Source organism: Sminthopsis crassicaudata, chromosome 1, assembly GCF_048593235.1.
Source record: "Sminthopsis crassicaudata isolate SCR6 chromosome 1, ASM4859323v1, whole genome shotgun sequence".
NCBI classification, from domain to species: Eukaryota; Metazoa; Chordata; class Mammalia; order Dasyuromorphia; family Dasyuridae; genus Sminthopsis; species Sminthopsis crassicaudata.
Window position 1 is genome coordinate 733577365 of NC_133617.1, and position 19055 is coordinate 733596419.

Sequence of the window (19055 nt, forward strand, 5' to 3'; positions counted from 1 at the left end):
TAACAACCAGTCTATAATTACTTATAATGGATATGAAACAAGCCCTCACAGTAAATTTCTTAGAAATCCCATGAAAATCTGAACTTGGCTTTGAAAAAACAAGAACGTAAGTGATGCTTCCCTGCCAGGAGACTATATACTCCTTGCAGGGAAGAATTGATTTATTTATTACCTATCTCCCATGGTTGGCACATAGTAGGCATTCAATAAACTCTAGTAGATTGCCTGAGGCATCTGAAGAATATAGACACTTTCTACTTTGAATTGAAAGTTTTCTTCAATATGGAAGATAATTTCTCCTGCCCTCTCCATTCTCAGAGTGTTTTGGAAGCTTAAAACAAGATTCAAGATAGAATTTATTTGTTAAAGAAACTGAAATTCACACAGCTCATAGACTATTGGTTGGGGCATCAGTGCTAAGGAAATTCTGCTCCAGAGGACTTGGGGTGTTCTGGCTCCCAATTATTGAAAGTTGCCTTTGTTGGGTCCCCCAAATAAATTCCTGCTGCTAGAAGAAGCCAGTCATTTCCAAATGGAGCCATAACTTCCTGACTTCTACCTCCAAGATTTCTAAAATACAACTCCTCTATTAAGGATGAATGTCTTGCACCCTATTTTCACTTAAGGGCTAGTTTAGTTATGTCTGCATCTGGGAAAGGTCAAACTACATATTCCAAATATCCGTCTGACAGTTCACAACTCTGCGAAGCGATAGCTCAGTCATCTTGGAAAGAAAACCATTTGTAGAGGGAAAAAAATCATTCTCTTCTAGCTCATGTGTTAGGCTTTTGTTAATGGCTTTTCCCAGGGGCAAAATAACTATGTGATTGCCAGACAGCAGATACACATCTGACACACATGGGCAGGAGCCCAGAGAATGGTGTGCTATGCAGATTAGTGCGACATGAAACCCGAACATCCTTCCTCTGAGAAAGAATTTGACTGGATACACAACTGGGGAGGAACAGGATGGATTTTTACATGATTTTCATTTTAAAAAGTGTAATGAATCACTAAAATATCCTTTACATGTCCCAAAGTTTCTTTCTTGAGGTTTAGGATACATACACAACTTCTACAAATTTTCACTATGATTTTCACTGAAAGAAAACTAAATGGAACATACCAGGAGGCAGAAGGATGCAGGGGGACCTGAGTGGGTGGATTTGGGTTCAAATACTACTTTTGAGATTTAGTATCTCTGTTTTCCATTCATGTTCAATTCTTTATAATAATTGGGGTTTTCTTGGTAAAGGTACAGAGGGATTTGCCATTTCCTTCTGCTCATTTTACGGATAAGGGAATTGAGGCAAATTGGGTGAAATGACTTGAAAGAAATGTCTGAGGTGGGATTTAAATTCACAAGATGAGTCTTTTTGAGTCTAGGTTGATGCACCACCTAAATCCTACATTTGAGCCTTAGTACCGGTATGAAAGTGCAGGGCATTCAACCTCTCGATGCCTCAGTTTACTCCTCTGCAAAATATGAGAGTTGGATCAGATGTCTTAGAAATCTCTTCTACTTACTATTCTAAGACAGTGCTACATGATGTTTTCCATTCAAGATACTTCAGGCCATGTCATTCTTGCTCTAAAAAACCTCTAGCAATTCTTATTGTTTCTTGTTGTGACATTTAAGATGCTCAATAATATGGTACTCTTCACTTCCAGTCTTATATTCCTCCTGTCCAGGCACTCAATGGTCCAGCCATAATGGACAGCTGTTCATTTCCCAAAATGCCCTTCACTTCTGTCTCCATTCTGCTGCTCAAGCTCTTGTCTATACCTAGGATTTTTTCCCACCAGAGCCTTTCCTTCTGAGACTATCTTCCATCTGTTCTGCCTGTCTTATTATGTACCTAGAGTTCACATGTTATTTCTCCATTAGAATGTAAACTACTTGAGGGCAGGTACATTTTGCTTTTATGTGTACAGTTTCTAAAATTCAGGAGTGCTCCTGGTATATTTCAAGCACCTAATAATGGCTGATTTTACTGACACAACATTGCACTTGGGAGTCTGGAGACCTGGGATAAAATCTCACCTCAGATACTATATGACTATGACCAAAACTGTTTCTTCATCTGAGAAATGGGGATCCCAATCTTGCACTCCTGATCTAATAGGTTGTTGTGAAGAAAGTGCTTTGTATGCCATCTGCATCCAGAAAGAGAACTATAGATACTGAATGTGAATCAAAGCAGAGTATTTCACCTTTTTGTTGTTGTTGTTGCTTATTTGCTTGCTCTTTTTTCTTTCTTGTGTTTTCCCCTTTTTGATCTGATTTTTCTTGTGCAGCATGACAACTATAAAAATATGTTTAGAAGAACTGCACATGTTTAACCTACATTGGCTTTCTTTCTTTCTTGGGGAGGGGAGAAGGGGAAAGAAAGGGAGAAAAATTTGGAATATAATGTTTTGCTAAAACTGTCAGTCTTTGAAGAGTCTTCTTTTGAATGACGGTTTGCTTGTACAAGGTTAAAAAGAGGCTGACATGAATCCCTAACACTGAGTTTAATTTTAATTGGATAAATCAAAGTTCATGTTTGAATGTTGAAGACTAAAAATAAATACTATTTTGTTTAAAAAAGAAAGTGCTTTGTAAGCAGCAAAATATGATCCAGGTGGAAGTTATTATTTATAATTCCATCTTAGCTGTAGCTTGGAGTATAAACTATAGGCAGGAAGAGAAAGACTATGGTCCAGCAAAACTTAACTCCTTGCTGCTATGCATCAAACATAACTCCTCATCTCCCACCTCTGTACCTTTGTACTGGACGTCTCCTATATCTGCGATGGACTTCTTCTTTACCTTCATTTCTTAGAATTTGTGGTTTCTTTGAAGTATAGCTCAAGTACAGCCTGCATGAGTAGTTTCCTAATTTCTTCCTTTTTCCTTCCTTCCCCACAGCTGCAACCATTTTTTCCCCAAATTACTCTGTTTCTATTTTATATATGTCAGTCAGCGGACATGTGGTTTTTTCAGTTGCATACTCCTTCCAGAAATGAACTTTTAGCGCTTTTGTCATTGAGTCCACTGTACATCAAAGGTGCTTAATAAGCATTTGTTAATTAACTGAATGATATTTTACAATTAAGAAGAAAAAGAACTTGGAGCTATCTTCATTTGTAACAAGTAACTAGAAACAGAATTCTGCTGCTCTCAATAAACTCTATTTGAACACCCGTTCCTGGATGGAAGTGATTCTAGAATCTAGAACTGTGTAGAACAGTAAATAAGACTCTATATGTGGAATCAGGAATATCTCAACCCCAATCCTAACTCAGATATGAACTGTGAGTCCCAAGACCAATGAATTCATCTCTTTAGCCTGAGTGACCTCATCTCAAAATGATTAGCTTAGATTTTATCATGCAGGATTCTTTCCAGATCTAAATCGAAGATTCTATGAATAAAATAAATAAGAATTAGGAAAAATTAGAAAATGGTATTTTCTAAAATTCAAATGAAATCCTACTTGAGATGTTTCATCATGGAAGAGATGTGACTTGGGCTTTCCAAGATTCTGCTGAGGAATTTGGGATCAGGCCAGTCCCAGTGAGCTAGAAGACTGTCAAGATGATCCTGGTGATGAGTATTATAATGGCAAGAAGATCAGCTGGGGCAAATTCAGAGAAGCTCCTCATTAGAAGATCATTCACCTCTAGCAATCAATTCTTTTGGTCAGAACTCCTTAAGACATTCTACCTAAGTATAATAGAATTGTGATCTTTGGCAGCAAAAAGGGAACTTAACCACAGAAAACTTTTCATCAGCCTTCGAAGAGTCTTTTGAATGATAGTTTGCTTATATAAAGAAAAAAGAGGCTGACATGAGTCCCTAACATTGAGTTATTTTTAATTGGATAAATCAAAGTTCATTCACTAATCCACAGTTCATATTTCATGGGATTAAAGATCCAGAGCTAAGAAGAACCTCAGAGGCTATATTATACTTTATTCTCATTCCCTTTTTTTTCTATTTCCCCAGGGGATAAAGTTAAAACAATTTTTAGAATCCATTTTACTTACATCTCACCTTTCCTTTATACTCTCCAATTTTTAAAAAGGATAGAGCTCCACAGAGGTGGAGGACCATGGGTGTGAGACCCTGCATATGATGTCAGACCTTTTCAATATGTTGGCTGGTTTTGATGACCCTGCGACCCTTGTCCCTGTCCTGTTATTCTTTGTTCCACGGCAGGACTTCTTAGCCTTTTCTTATGCCCAAGGATCACTTGGGATGTTTGGTGAAGACTATAAACCCCTTCTCAGGTTGTTAAATGAATAAAGTAAAATGCAGATTATAAAATACATAAATGATATTGAAATTTCGTTATCAAAAATATATTTTTAAAATTCATGTTCTAAAGAATGCTTTCTAGGTGTGGGATGGGGCAGAGATTCTATGAGAAATGTAGATGATGCTAAATCAAAAGAATGCAACAAAATCTTTTTAAAAGGATATCTATGGGGGGCAGCTAGATGGCACTAGCTTTGAAGTGAGGAGGCCCTGAGTTCAAATCTGGTGTCAGACACTTAACACTTCCTAGCTGTGTGACTTTGGACAAGTCACTTAGCCCCAGTTGCTTCAACAACAACAAAAAAAAGGGAATCTATAAATTAATACACATACACACATATACATATAAACCATAAAATATATATGTACATATAAATACATGTCACATATGTGTTTACATGTAATATATAAAAATATAATATTACACACATATGTGTCTGTATATATACATGTATGTATGTGTTTATATTTACATAAATATCTTGATTATACCCACCAATTAAATATTCTTTTCCTTGATCCAAGACTAGGCCAAGACTAGTAGTACCCTATCTTCTTTGTCTTCCCTTCTTCCTCAGCCCAAATAACAGTATGTGCTGTGCCCCCTTTCCACTCTCATGATATGCAATTGTTTCAGAATTCAGAAAACAAAATAAAACTCTCCCAACAGCCCCTTAGGAGAAGCAAAATAATGGTTTGCCTTCTGACACTTATTAACCCCAAGACTCACTGGAGAAAGATCATTTTGAAAGGCTGCAAGGCAGTAACGTATAGGCCACAAACCCAAGTAAGACCCTTTCCACTAGCCAGCAAAAGCAGAGAATTGACTCAGTTATGGAAAATATATCAGAGATTTTGCAGAAAACAACTCAGTCATTCTCAGAGACCGAGAGCCAGAGGAACTCCAGGGCTGAGGCTGGCTGGCATCTGGGAGGCAACCTCTTGAAGCCTTTTGAATTAATTGGAACTTCCTAAAGCCCCATTCAACTTTTCAATCTCCAGAAGCTGAATACTGGCATTCAAGGCCCAGATCTTTTAGAATTTAAGTCAAGAACATTTCGATGCTTTATTCACTCTTTCAGTGGTTACCGAGTCCAGAGGCTCAGTGGAGAAAGAATATGAGTTTCAGAGTCAACAGAACTGCATTCAAATCTCCCTTCTGTCACTCACTACCTTTGTGACCTTTTTTTGCAAAGGATTGTTCCTCATCTGTAAAGTGAGGAGAACAAAAGCACCTATCTGACAGGACTGAGTGTGAGCTTCAATATTAATGATTCTTCTGTTGCATTATCCCAAATGCCACCTCTTCCACAAGACCTTTCCTTATCCCCAGTTGCTAGTGGCCTCCAATTATCTTGTATTTTCTTTGCATATTTTTATATGTGTATAAAAATGTGAATACATTCCCCCCCCCCTACTCCATAATCTATTTCAAGAAGAAGACTTTTTTTTTCATATTTTAGTATCTTTAGTGACTGGCATATAGTAAGCGCTTAATAAATGCTTGCTGATTGATTTTATATTTCCAATACCTAGCACAGTGACTGACACATAGTTGTTGTTTTTCAGTCATTTTAGTGTGCCATCTCTTTGTGATCCCTTCTGGGGTTTTTTTTGCAGAGATTCTAAAGTGATTTGCCATCTCCTTCTCCAGATCATGTGATCCTTTTTGGGGGTTTCTTTGCAGAGATTCTAAAGTGGTTTGCCATCACCTTCTCCAGCTCACTGACAGATAAGGAAACGGAGGCAAGTAGGGTTAAGTGACTTGTCCAGGTTTACCCAGCTAGTAAGTGTCTGAGATCTGATTTGAATTCAGGAAGATGAGTCTTCCTGATTCCAGTCCTGGTACTCTCTTCATTATGCCAGCTAGCTTCAGTAACTGGCATTAGACAATTAATAAATGTTTATAGATTGATTTGTAGCTCTGGCACTTAGCACAATGTTCGGGCACACAGTAGGCACTTAAATGCTCACCAAAGGTGCTTTAAATTTTTTTAAAATTCTAGTTTATTGATTGAAAATGGAGAAATCTTTTCTCTGATAAGAGATATCTTGGTGGAGTGTAAGTAGTGTTTTTATTCTCCGCTCTGAGGCTACCCAGCTGTGTGATGTTAGCCAACTCATTTGCCTTCCAAGACTTTCCTTTCCTCTTGGTGAAAGAGGAGATACAGATCTAGGTAAAATCTGGATTGCAACAGTTACCAGTGTTCACTATGTTCACTATGATTCTCATCTTTTTTTTCTTTCTTTTAAGCTGAAAAAATGTAACTTATGAAAGCTAAGTACATGCACTGGGAACAGCTTTTGTTCATGATGTAGTCAACGTCAACTTGTATCAATAAACTGTCACTTCCACTCCCTTCCCTCACCACAAAAACACGTACCACCACCAACACATATGACAATCTCCTGTGTTTAATTGACTCTCTTGTCTGTTACAAAACACACACACGCGGTCTGTGCTCAGTTACCGTGACAATGCACGGCACGCTCTCCAGATGAGGCAGCCCCTCGCTATTCTTGGCCCAACACAGGAACTCCATGTTGATGTATGGAAATGAGTAGCCACGAGACTTCGACTTCAAATTAAGCCCCATTGTTCTGCAACCACACTGGGCCAATAACTAGTTTGCTAACAAAGTGGGTCTCGGAATTCTAATTGTAGGCCAGAAATGGGCAGTGGGATAGAGGTGCCAATGAATATTAATTAAACCATCTTAACTGATTTATATACTGCCCTCATTTAAGTTTACGATAGTGTACTCTTTAGCAAACCCATTTCTACACGTGTCCTCGCACACAGTGATTTCATTAATATTTATTCTCCTAAGTGGATTTGCTGTAGTAAACTGTGTATTAATATTAGCCACTTACAAATGGAAAGATGAAAATGTCAGTGTGATTTAGAAACACAGTATGGAGGCTGAATTACAATGCGAGGGATTGAGTTGGAAAAAACAACAACAGTTTAACTAAAGCTCTTAGTGTATTTTTTGCTTTCCTTTACTTTCTGCTTTTCCTGTAACTTTCCATATATTTCCGCTTTTCTTATACTATAGTATACAGTAAGTATTTAATAAATATGATATATATTTAAAAATTATATGTAATACAAATATAAATAAGTATATATATATAATATAAATCTAATAATAAAAATACTTGATTGATAAAGAGATAAAGAGCCCAGCTCAAATGCCATCTCTCTACAGAACCTGCCTGCATGCAGCCATACTCCTCCCCACTCCACCCCCTCTCACAAATGACCTTTCCTTCCTTGAAATCCTCATTGCATGTTGTCACTTGTGTCCATGCTAACTACACATAAGTCATTTTCCTCACTGCCCTTGTACCTGATCATGGATTCTACATCTGAGGCAGTGACAGGTGATCTTTCTCTATATTTCTCATATTCTCTCTATCTACCTGCAACTAAGCCTCCAAGTCGCTTCCCAGCTATTTCCAAACTGTGACTCATTTCCTATTTCTAGCTCCTTCAAGACAGAATTTAAGTTTCCGGAGGGCAATATTGCCCCGTTTGCTACAAGCTCCTAGTATCTGACACATAGGAATACTGAATAAATACTTTACTTACTTATTCCTCATTTTATCCATTCATTCTCCTGCACTTGTCATGTTTACTTTTTTTTTTTTTTTTTGAGGCAATTGGGGTTAAGTGACTTGCCCAGGGTCACACAGCTAGGAAGTGTTAAGTGTCTGAGGCTAGATTTGAACTCAGGTCCTCCTGACTTCAGGGCTGGTGCTCTATCCTCTGCACCACCTAGCTGCCCCTCATGTTTACTTTTGCAATAGAAATATTAGTGTATGAGGGAACGAGGTCCTCCAGAGGCCATTGTTGGCCAGGATCATGGAGGTGTGCTTACCATCTCCAAACAAAGCCTCCTTAATGAGATGCATGAGGCTCTCAAGGATTCAACCAAAGAACCCACACTGGAAAAACCAGGTTGGGGATGAATGCCTGTTGGTTCCAATTGACCAGGGGTTCTTAAACTATAGCCCAGCGGGCCAGATGCGGCCCTCTGAGGACGTTTATGTGGCCCGTCGGGTTATGGCAAATGGGCTGAGGGGTGGAGAGAGAGTGTGAGGTTTTGTTTTTACTATAATCTGGCCCTGCAACAGTCTGAGGGACAGTGAACTGGCCCCTATTTAAAAAGTTTGAGGACCACTGCAATAGACCATTGAGTTAGGTCTGCTGAGATCTAGAACTTAGCTATTGTAGTAAACCACAGGCTTGTGCAAGACTGAATTGAGGCTTAGTGGAAAAGGTATTGGAGTTGGAAGACGTGGGATCAGACTTTCTCTGATACTTCCTAAATATGAGACTCTCTACTTAACTTCTAGGGGCCTTGGTTTCCTTATTTGTAAAATGAGGGATTTGATCTCATTGGCTTCTAAGGATCCTTTTGAGGGTCTCAATCTGTAGTCCTATGACTAAAGGGAAGTGAGCATTTGGGAGAAGTCATAACAATCTTTGAAACATCTCCATTTAATCTCTAAAAGAAAAAACCTGATTTTTTTTCATCACTAATATTTTTCTGGTCATACCACATCACTATGAATCTGGGAACATCATCTCCAAAGAATTAAATTTGTGAGAAAACTGAAGGGCATAGGGGAGACAAAGAGAGTATATAAATGGGCGGAAGCATATTACCAAAGACAGCTGGTGTTCAAGGAGTGTTATATTCAATAACAACAAATCAAGCATTTTATTAAGTGCTTACTATGTGTCAGGCATTGTGTTAAGTGCTGGATAGACAAAAAAGGCAAAGAATAGACTTTGTTTTCTCAGTCTAATGGGGGAGACACCATGCAAACAATATGTGTGTGAGTGTGTGTGTGAGTGTGTGAGTGTGTGTGTGTGTGTGTGTGTGTGTGTGTGTGTGTGTGTGTGTGTGTGTGTAGGATAAACAGAGAATCACAGAGAAGGCACTTGCATTATGGAGATTGGAAAAAGGCTCTTATATAAGGTAGAATTTTTAGCTGAAACAAGAAATCCAGGAAATTATTCTTCTGGAGAGGCATAAGGGACAGCCAGTGAAAAGGCCCAGAGTCAATAGGAAGATTGTGCAAGGAACAGCAGAAAGGCTGGTTCCACTGGATCATAGACCATCCTGAAGGGGAGCATAAGGGATACCTACAGAGGAAATTTATGGTTCAAAAAGGAAGGTAACTGCCTGAATTTTAAGAGTGAGGTAGCACAGCCATACTCATACACACATAATGTTAAAGATCCATGGGCAGGGACTTTCCATGCTGGCTAGAGAATTTATGGAAGGACAACAAGAATTATACGTGATGAGAAGAAATGGATGAGTTGTCACCTGCATGGTGGGAGGGCATCCTCCAGCAAGATCACACAGCTAAAGAAATGGGAATGATCTGTGTCCATGTATGTACATCTGTATTCAAACACAGTATCCATTGCTGGATCAGATGAAAATTCAGTGAGGGGAAGACTCATGTGTTATTTCTCCTACCGATCTGTAACTTCATGTAGAAGGATATTAGCTGAAACATTGCTGTATAGTGGGATGTGAAAGAAGCCAGAGGAAGAATAGGGCTGAGATATCATCTCTGTCTGTCATTTATAACTTGTTGACTCTGGTCAGTCTATTAACTCTTAGAGCAGTGGTCCTCAAACTTTTTAAACAGGGGCCAGTTCACTGTCCCTCAGACTGTTGGAGGGCCGAACTGTAGTAAAAACAAAAACTCACACTGTCTCTGCCCCTCAGCCCATTTGCCATAACCTGATGGGCAGCATAAACATCCTCAGGGGGCCACCTCTGGCCCGTGGGCCTTAGTTTGAGAACCCCTGTCTTAGGGTCTCCATTTTCTCAACTGCAAAGCAAGGGGGTTCAACCAGATTGCCTCTCCAATACCTTCTCAAGCTAAATCTATGATCCTATGAATAAATGCTTTGTTCAATACAGATGAAGCAATAACAGTCACGTGCCTGATTTTCCTTCAGTCATGTGTTTCAGCTTAAAAAACAAGCCATGGGGCTGAGACTTTAAAACTCTTAAGACACCTTAACCTCTAAATGGCGGTTTTCACAGAACATTGATCAAAGGGACTATGATTCATGAAATAAGGGGATTGATTCACTGAAGACTTCACTTAATTAGAGAGGACACTTAAAATAAGATGTTCTATAAAACTCTTCATATGTATCCCTTTTTTCTACTTATGTAAAGATAATATACAGATCCATACTTGAGTTAAGAGCTGGACTTCTCCTATGACCTGTCTTTAGCTTGTAAAGAAACAGCTCAGGTTTAAGACAAATGAGGTGAGGGAAAGGAGAGAGCTACGCACTGGAACCTGGGAGAAAAGACAAATTCAGATATTTCCATGTTTCAGTTGGGTAGAATATGTCATCCGTTGCTTATTACTGTAGGGAGAAGGAAGCCAGAGTCCAAAGGCAAGAGCTGTCCCGGGAGACAAAAATTACCTGTCGTTATCGTTCCTCCCCCCGAAATACCAACAAATGATGCACCTCCCTCTTCCCCGAAGAGCTCCCGAGAGAACAGAACCTCCTCCTGCTCCACATTAAGCTGCCTCGGAAATTCCAACAGACAGTTTGGAAGATCAAAGCTACAGCTACACTTTCTGAAAGATAACAGTCCAAAGGCCACTTCATAAAGCATCTCCTTGACAGGGATACAGTTGTTCAACTGCTCAGAGTTTTATATTCTACTTGGCAAGGAGAGGTGGGTGTTTCCTGTACTTCCCAAAGCTTCCAGCTGTTAAGAGGTGGAGGAGGTTATAGCTTTGGAGGCACTGAAATAGAGGAGCTGTTCCTTTATTTGTGTTTAGCTGGAAATATGGTGAGCATCTGGACTGAATACATCGAGAGGATAAAAGATTTTGCTTTGGGGAATCTCCACTGGGTTTTGCCAGCTGTTTTAGAATTAGCTATGTAAAACTCCATTGAATGATAATGGCCAAGGAAGGGACGGTTCAACTTATTTACTACAAATTGGGTGGAAGGACAAGGAAGATAAACACAATTTATTTCGAGTCTTTCATTCATAAGTTACTCATCATCTGTCAGACCCATAAGTGTTGCCCAAGATGGTTGAATAGAAACCACACTTTAATTCTATTTAAGGACCATTTGAGTAACAGGATTGTGTAATGGAGAGAGAGGCAGCCTCATAGTCAGAAAGATTTGGATTTAAGGCTTAACTCTGACACATACTGGCTGTGTGACCCTGACTGAATCACTTGGCACCTCAGTTCCCCGGGCAGCTCTAAGATTATATGTTGCAGGTCAGGCGCCCATTTGTGTTAGTGGAGAGAGTTCCTTACTAGGAATTCCCTTAAGCCAATGAAATGCGGTCTAAACCAAAAATATCTTGTCTAGAAAAAGAGAAACATATTATTAAACAGTAATATATACTGGCTATTGAGGTACTGGTGACCTTTCACTGTTACAGACTGCTTCAGTGGACACATTTCTGTCTTGGGTATATGTTGTTGGATCTGGACTCAGGAAGATCTAAGATTAAAATCCCTGCAATGCCCTTAACCTCACTTTCCATCATCCACCTGCATTCAGATTGGGTCCTACACAGGAAATGGTGTCTTTTATGGAAAGCTGACCTCGATCCTCCTCAATATTAGTGCTTGGTCACTCCCGAAATGATGTGGTATTGACTTAGCCTGTGCACATGTGGTATTCTCAAGTGACAAGCAGGTTTGCTTTTGACTTTGTCTTTGTAGCAGTAACACCTAACACGGTCACTTAGCAGATACCTACATGGACTTGAGCCAGTGCGATCAAAAGAGACAGATCTGAAGACATATTGGAAAGAATATTGGATCTTTTACCCTGCTTTATCTGGTCTAAGTGATGAGAGCTAGATAAGGAGTATCTAAATGAAATTAGGTTTAATTGAGGTCTAGTGGCAGGTTCGGAGTACAGAGAGTCAAATAGAGCTCCCCTGCAACCTCTTTGGATTTGACACAAAGATACAGAGTTAAATGAGATCTAGTAGCGGCTAGGGTCCGAACTGCTCTACTTAGTAATGACCTCTCTGGTTTCAGTTTGCTCATCTGCAAGGTACCTCTTTTGGCTTCTGATCCTAACACAAGACATAGGACATAGGATTGAAAGGGAACTTTCCAGTCTTCTACTGACTAGTTCTAGTTAGTTGCAACCAAAGACTCAAAACCATTAGACCTGGAAGACATTTAGAATTCTCACCTTGTATAAATTTTGTTTTGGGCTTTCTAAGAAATTTAAGACTGAAATGCAATCTTCTTTTTCTAAGAGGCTGTTGAAGAATTAGGCAATGCTATGCAGAAAGACGTTTCCACATTAAAACCTCTTGAATACTTGGGCTATTGCAAGGAAGAGGAATTATTCTCTTTGGCCGTAGAGGGTCAAATGTGATGGATTGAAATTGTAAGAAGGCAAAGGCAAGGAGTTCTGACTACTTAGAACCATCTCAACGTGGAAAGGGACTGACTATCTTGGGAGGTGGTGGGCTTTCATATTCCTATTCAAGCAAAAGATAGATGAAAACAATTATGGAAGATACCACAGAGAAGACCTTTGGGCAATTAGAAGGCCAGAGAGGTGCTTTCTAGCCCTGAGATTGTGTTATTCAAAGAATAGCATTTGAGATTTGCTTTTGGAATTCTGAAATGGGATTTGTGAATGAATCCTTAAAAAAATAAAAGAGTTTTCAGGGGAGATAATTACATTCTGCTCTGTAATGGCTTTTCCTTTTCATTGTCTTATGAGGAAACCATTACATGTAGCATTTGAAAGAAATTGGTCCCTTACTTATGCATTAATTTTTAACTTCCACAGAATACTTTCTATTTGAGCCAATCAAAAAAAAAAAAAAAGTTTTGCTCTGATTTAAAGATAAATTGTGCTGTGACCTATGTAAAATGCTAAGAGAAATTCTTCAAGTCTGACTTTACCCTATCATAATATAACCTAATGAGCTAATATAGCTTGTTAATAAGAAATAACATTTGTCTAAGGTCATCTGAGATAAACCTTTCTTTTTAAATCTCTTAATTGTGCTGTTCGGATCATCATATGTGAGATGACTGGAGCATTTTAGGATGATAAAAAAATTTTCTAATGTGTCCAGGATGATAAAAAAAATTTCTAATGAATATCTAATGAATCTAAAATAGAATATAAGCTCCTTGAAGACAGGGGCTATTTCTCTTTCTTTTTCTATCCTATTTCTATCTATATTCTATTTCTATTTTTTTCTATTTTTCTCTTCCTTCTTTCCTTCTAGTCATCCTTCCTTCCAACTATCCTTCCTTCCTTCCAACTATCCTTTCCTTCCTTCATCCTTTCCTTCCTTCCTTCCTTCCTTCCTTCCAACTATCCTTCCTTCCTTCCTCCCTCCCTCCCTCCCTCCCTCCCTCCCTCCCTCCCTCCCTCCCTCCCTCCCTTCCTTCCTTCCTTCCTTCCTTCCTTCCTTCCTTCCTTCCTTCCTTCCTTCCTTCCTTCCTTCCTTCCTTCCTTCCTTCCTTCCTTCCTTCCTTCCTTCCTTCCTTCCTTCCTTCCTTCCTTCTCTCTTTCCTTCTTTCTTTCTCTTTCCTTCCTTCCTTTCTTTCTCCCTTTTTTCATCATTCCTCCAAGTGCCTAACCTGACTTCCAACAAATGCTTGTTGATTGACTACAGTCATTTTAGCCAGGACATCTGCTTAATCCCAAATTTCATTCCCGGCTTTGAAAACAGATGATATATCATCATTTGGTCAATCTTTCCACTCCTGACTCTATTTCATTCCCCTCTCCCCTCTAATTATTAACTAATGTCATTCAGAGAGATTCATTTAAGATTTTCTCCTAGGGTAAAGCTTTATGCATGCATCATTTTGATTAAGGAAAACTTCTGAGACATGCAAACACCTGAAACTTGGGAAGAACAGGATGCAAACACCCCCTCCCCCAAATCATGCCTTTCCCCTTGATCCCCCCTCCCACCAAAAAAAGGGGTTGGAAGAAATGCATTCATTGAAGTAAGCAGTAAAAGGGCAGAATATCAGATAGATCTCAGTTATTCCAAAGCTGCCGGGAACTCCCGTTCTCAGAGAGAACGGGAAACCAGCTTTATGTGTAGCATGGAGCTGTTCAGGAGGTTCAGCCACATGACATTGCAACAAACAAACAAAATGAATTCAACAAGCCCATCCCGGAGATCGAAACTCCCCACCTGAGCTTTACTGCCCTCACCTGCTCCCCTTCTCTCCTCTCTCCCCAGAAGAAGGCACTTCACGGAAACGTCTGGGAGAGCCCTTGGACTTTATTTTGTTACACCCTCTAAACAAACAAAAACAAAAGAGAAAAGGTATAGAAAACAGGATTTTCAATTGGCTCCGAGAGTTCTGCTTCACCCTTTATGTCATAAACATGCCCCATGTCCCATCATTGTGCCTCCTTTTATAAAAGAGTATTAAATACAAGCTTTGGGTTTTATTTTATGCTAAACCAGAGAACATGAAAGGGAATATATGCACCGAGGGCACTTTAGCTATAGTCTATGATTAGATCTATTCATCCCAGAATAGAAGAAAGACTTTTCTTTTAATGAACATGCCTGTATTTGCATTTAATAAATGTACAACTGAAGTGAGTAGAACCTATCTTTCATGTTGGCTATGCCAAAGAAATGGAGCTAAATTAGATTATTAATAATAACAAAAATGTATGTAATATAAATACATACATATATATGTCTACAGAGATGTACATATACATATGTATATATATATATACATATGTGTGTATATATATATATATATATATATATATATATATGTATGTATATATACCATTACCTACTTCCTACCTACCTTCAAGGTTTGCTAAGCATTTTACATAATTATCTCATTTGATTTTCACATAAACCCTATGAGGGAGGTGTTATTATTATTCTTATTTTTAAAAATGAGAAGCCTAAGACAGCCAGAAGTTAAATGACATCAATTAGTAAGTGTTGAACTTCTATGAAATGAATTAATGGATGATGATGATGATGATGATGGCAGCTTACTTTTATGCAAAGCACTTGACAAGGGAGGGGATAGGCAGCATGACTACAAGCAGAGAGAACAGGATTCAGAGAGGAGGAGGAGGAGAATTTCAGATTCTAATCCTTACTCTGGCTTTTACAATCTGGGTGACTTTGGGCTTTACTTTGTACTTTACTCATTTATAAAACAGAGGGGTGTGACCTATGACCTCTAAAGCCCCTTGAAGTTCTAAATCAATTATTTATGATGGTTTCTAACAGACTGGGAACCTTTTGGGGGCAGGGATTTTTTTTTTTGGGGGGGGGCTCTTTTTGTATTCCGAGGTCTTAGTACAGTGCCTGACACATTTTGCTATTGAGTCATTACAGTCATGCCTGACTCTCTGTGATCCCACTTGGGGTTTTCTTGGCAAAGATATTGGAACAGTTTGCCATTTCCTGTTCCAGCTCATTTTACAGATGAGGAAACTGAAGCAAAGAGAATTAAGTGACTTGTCCAGGATCATCATGTAACTACATTTGAACTCAGGGTCTCCTGTACCATCTAGCTGCCCCACCTGGGCACATAACAGGGATTTAATAATTGTCACAACCAAACTGTGAGGGAAAAGGATAAATATTCATGCCTTAATTTTATAGATGAGGCAAAAGAGGCTCAGGGAGATTTAAATAATATGGCCAAGGTCAAGAGAGAGTGGGGCTAACAGTCCGGACTAGACCCAAGCCTTCTGATTTTAAGTTGAATGCTGTTTTCACCCCACAATTGTTTAATTTGTGATTTCCCTGTTGGCTTATCTTATTGCAGCAATAGCTACTTTTAGAGTCTTGCCTAGGGGCACTGAGACAGTAAACCTTTTGCTCTCAGTCTCGTAGCAAGTTAAAGTAAAAGACAAGACTTGAACTTGGATCTCCCAGCAACAAGGGGGCTTTAGCTCATTCATTCATTTTTCTTGGTGCAACTATGGTTGAATATCCAGCAACATGGCACAGTGGAACAGGAAAAACTAGACATTGCCTCATTCTGTGATCCTGTTTAATTTCTTCAACCTGTCTGCCTCAGTTTTCTGATCTATAAAATTGGGATAATGATAGCAATTATTTCCCAAGGCTATTGTGAGGGTAAAATGAGATAATAATTATAAAGTGCATAATACAATAACTGGTACATAGTAAGTACTATATAAACATTGGGGATTATTGTTGTAGTTGTAAAAAAAAAAACAAACAAAAAAAACCATATTGTTGTGATTATCCAGAATCCTGGACTCTACAATTTTAAACAGTGCAGAAGTCCCTGTCAAGTTTCTGGCCTCTGATGCTGATAGAATTCAGTGATTCAGATTATAAAGATTATCCAAGAAAGCAACATCACTAGTGTCCCTAATTCTGGCCCCATTCCCCCCCCCTTCAGATTCAAATAACCAAGTCATCTGGGACAAAGCTATGACCCAGCTTCTCTCCCTAACAAAACCAAAGAAAAACAAGTTCTTTTCCTGAAATATGAACCTAAGAACTGCTCAAACAACACCATTCAAGCTTTTTCTAGTTTACGTATGGCCAACTCTTTCTTTGCAAAATTCTACGGATTCACTTTTTATCATTTCAATCTCAAACTGTGATTTCTTTCACCTGGGTAGGGGATCCCTAATGGGATCATAAGATCATAGAGTTAGGGCTGGGGGGAATCTTTGAGGTTCTTAAGTTCAACCATATTATCTTACACACTGCATAAGTGACTTGTCCAAAGTCATAAAGTTCTCAAGGGTCAGAGGTGTGCAAGGAACCCAGGACTTCCAGATTCTATCCACCTTGCAAAACTCCCTCTTACTGAAACCAACTGGCACTTAACAAGTAATCTGGAATCTTATGGTAAGTCCAGGAGCCTGGAGGACATGGCCACAAGTGAGGAAGTATCAGAGGAGCTTGAAGCCCAAGTTTTCTTGACATCAAGGCCAACTGTCTGGGCTCTATATTAGTGATCTTTCTTAATTACTTCAATTCTTGAAACATCTGCTATGTTACAATAATAAGCCTTTTTTTATTTGAACATTATTATTTCAATAATATTAGATGTCAGGACTTTATTAATATTATTTTATCCAAATATTTTATCTGAATGGTAACCATTTTTTATTATTAAATACATTTTAAGAAGGTCAATAATGAACTGGAGAATCTCCAGAATGCAGAGAATGAGAACAAGTTGAAAGAGTCAGGGATTTTACTTGCTTGCATGTTTGTGCTCATTAGCACTCTCTCTCTCTCTCTTTATCTCTTTCTTTCATTTCTCTGTTTTTCACTATCTCTGTCTCTCTTTGTATGAACATAAAATTTTTCATATAAGTAAAACTTTCAAGAGAAAAAAAAGAAGATATGAAAAGGCACATCAGATGAAACAAAGATTTGATAAAATGAGAGAGAAAGAGATAAAGACAGGGAGGGAAAGAAGGAAGGAAGGAGGGAGGGACGAAGAGAGAGAGAAAGAAATAGAGACAGAGACAGAGAGACAGAGACAGATAAAGAGACAGATGGAGAGAATCCAGGACTCCAGAGCACAGGATAAGGACAAAAATCGTAGATCTGGAGGGTTTACTGGGCAAAGAACCCGTGAGGTGCCAAGACCATTGGAACTGTGCCTCCCAGAGACAGATGCAGAAATGTGACTGAGGTTAAGGGTGGAGCAGCATCCCAGTTCTGGGTCCAGCTCCCTATCCTGGGCCAGCGATTTTTCAGAAAGAAAAAAGGGGGACTAGAATTCAGGTATCCCATCTAGACTTGCAGCAGGGCAGAGACATTCTAAAAATAGCAGAGAAAAACTCAGTGTTTACCTACACTGGTCAAGAGTACTGAAAGGGACTAGCAGAATAGGCTAGAAACATGAGCAAACAGAAAGTTTTTAATACAATGACGAGATACTAAGAGAATGGGAAAACTCAGACTCCCTGGGAGGCGTGGCAAGGAAGAATGGACTATCAGCGAAAAACTCCAAGAGTAGATGGAGGCTAGAAGGAAAGACGAATGTAAAGATGTAGAGATAGATGAAGGGATAAGTAGTAAGATAGATGATATATATGTGCAGATAGATATACGGTCATGAATAAATAGACAGATGGATAAATAGAAGGATAGTTGGATAGATACAAGTGGATAGTTGATAAATAGTTGCTAGAGAGGAGGTGAATGATTTGATAAATGGTTTCAAAGACACATGATAAAAGATTAGATGGATAAGATAGATAACAGATAGATGTTAGGGCATTTATTATTTAGTTGGCTAGGTTGTTTTGAGGACTCGTTTTGGATATGGTTTGACCAGATGGTTGTTAAGCTTCCTTCTAATTATGAAATTCTGTGATTCTGCAATTCACTCACAGGCTTTTTACTCCCTGGACCAATTCTTTCTTTCCCAGACATTTTCAGGTCTCCTCCCTTCATTTTCTCATGACCCTCAAATAATTTTAATTTATTCCCATAATTTTTAGACTCTGCATTAGGAAAAAGGTGCTTGGCAGGAATGCAAGAAACTAAGGAAAACAAACTCATGAACGACAGAAAGTCACAGAGTGGGTAGTCAGCAATTCCTCTGCCTCCCTCTGCAGAACATCCCTGGGAATTGCATGGGAGAACATTCTTTGCTGGAAGTCTATGAATGTACTAAGCCCTAATGCTCTGTTCACCCGGAGGAAGGAAACTTGCATGTGTTGGTGTACACT

General features: G+C 39.0%; 1 protein-coding gene across 2 annotated transcripts in view; it reads right to left on the reverse strand.

Annotated features, from left to right (window-relative positions):
* PTPRG (protein tyrosine phosphatase receptor type G) overlaps positions 1-19055 on the reverse strand; it is an 807880-nt gene that overhangs the window by 78462 nt on the left and 710363 nt on the right. Inside the window, exon 14 of one of the 2 annotated variants that reach the window (XM_074284228.1) lies at positions 14544-14630. The exons of the other annotated variant lie outside the window; for it this stretch is intronic. Coding sequence (XP_074140329.1) covers positions 14544-14630 — 87 coding nt within the window. The remainder of the gene's footprint in view (positions 1-14543; positions 14631-19055) is intronic. 2 annotated transcript variants of the gene reach the window in all.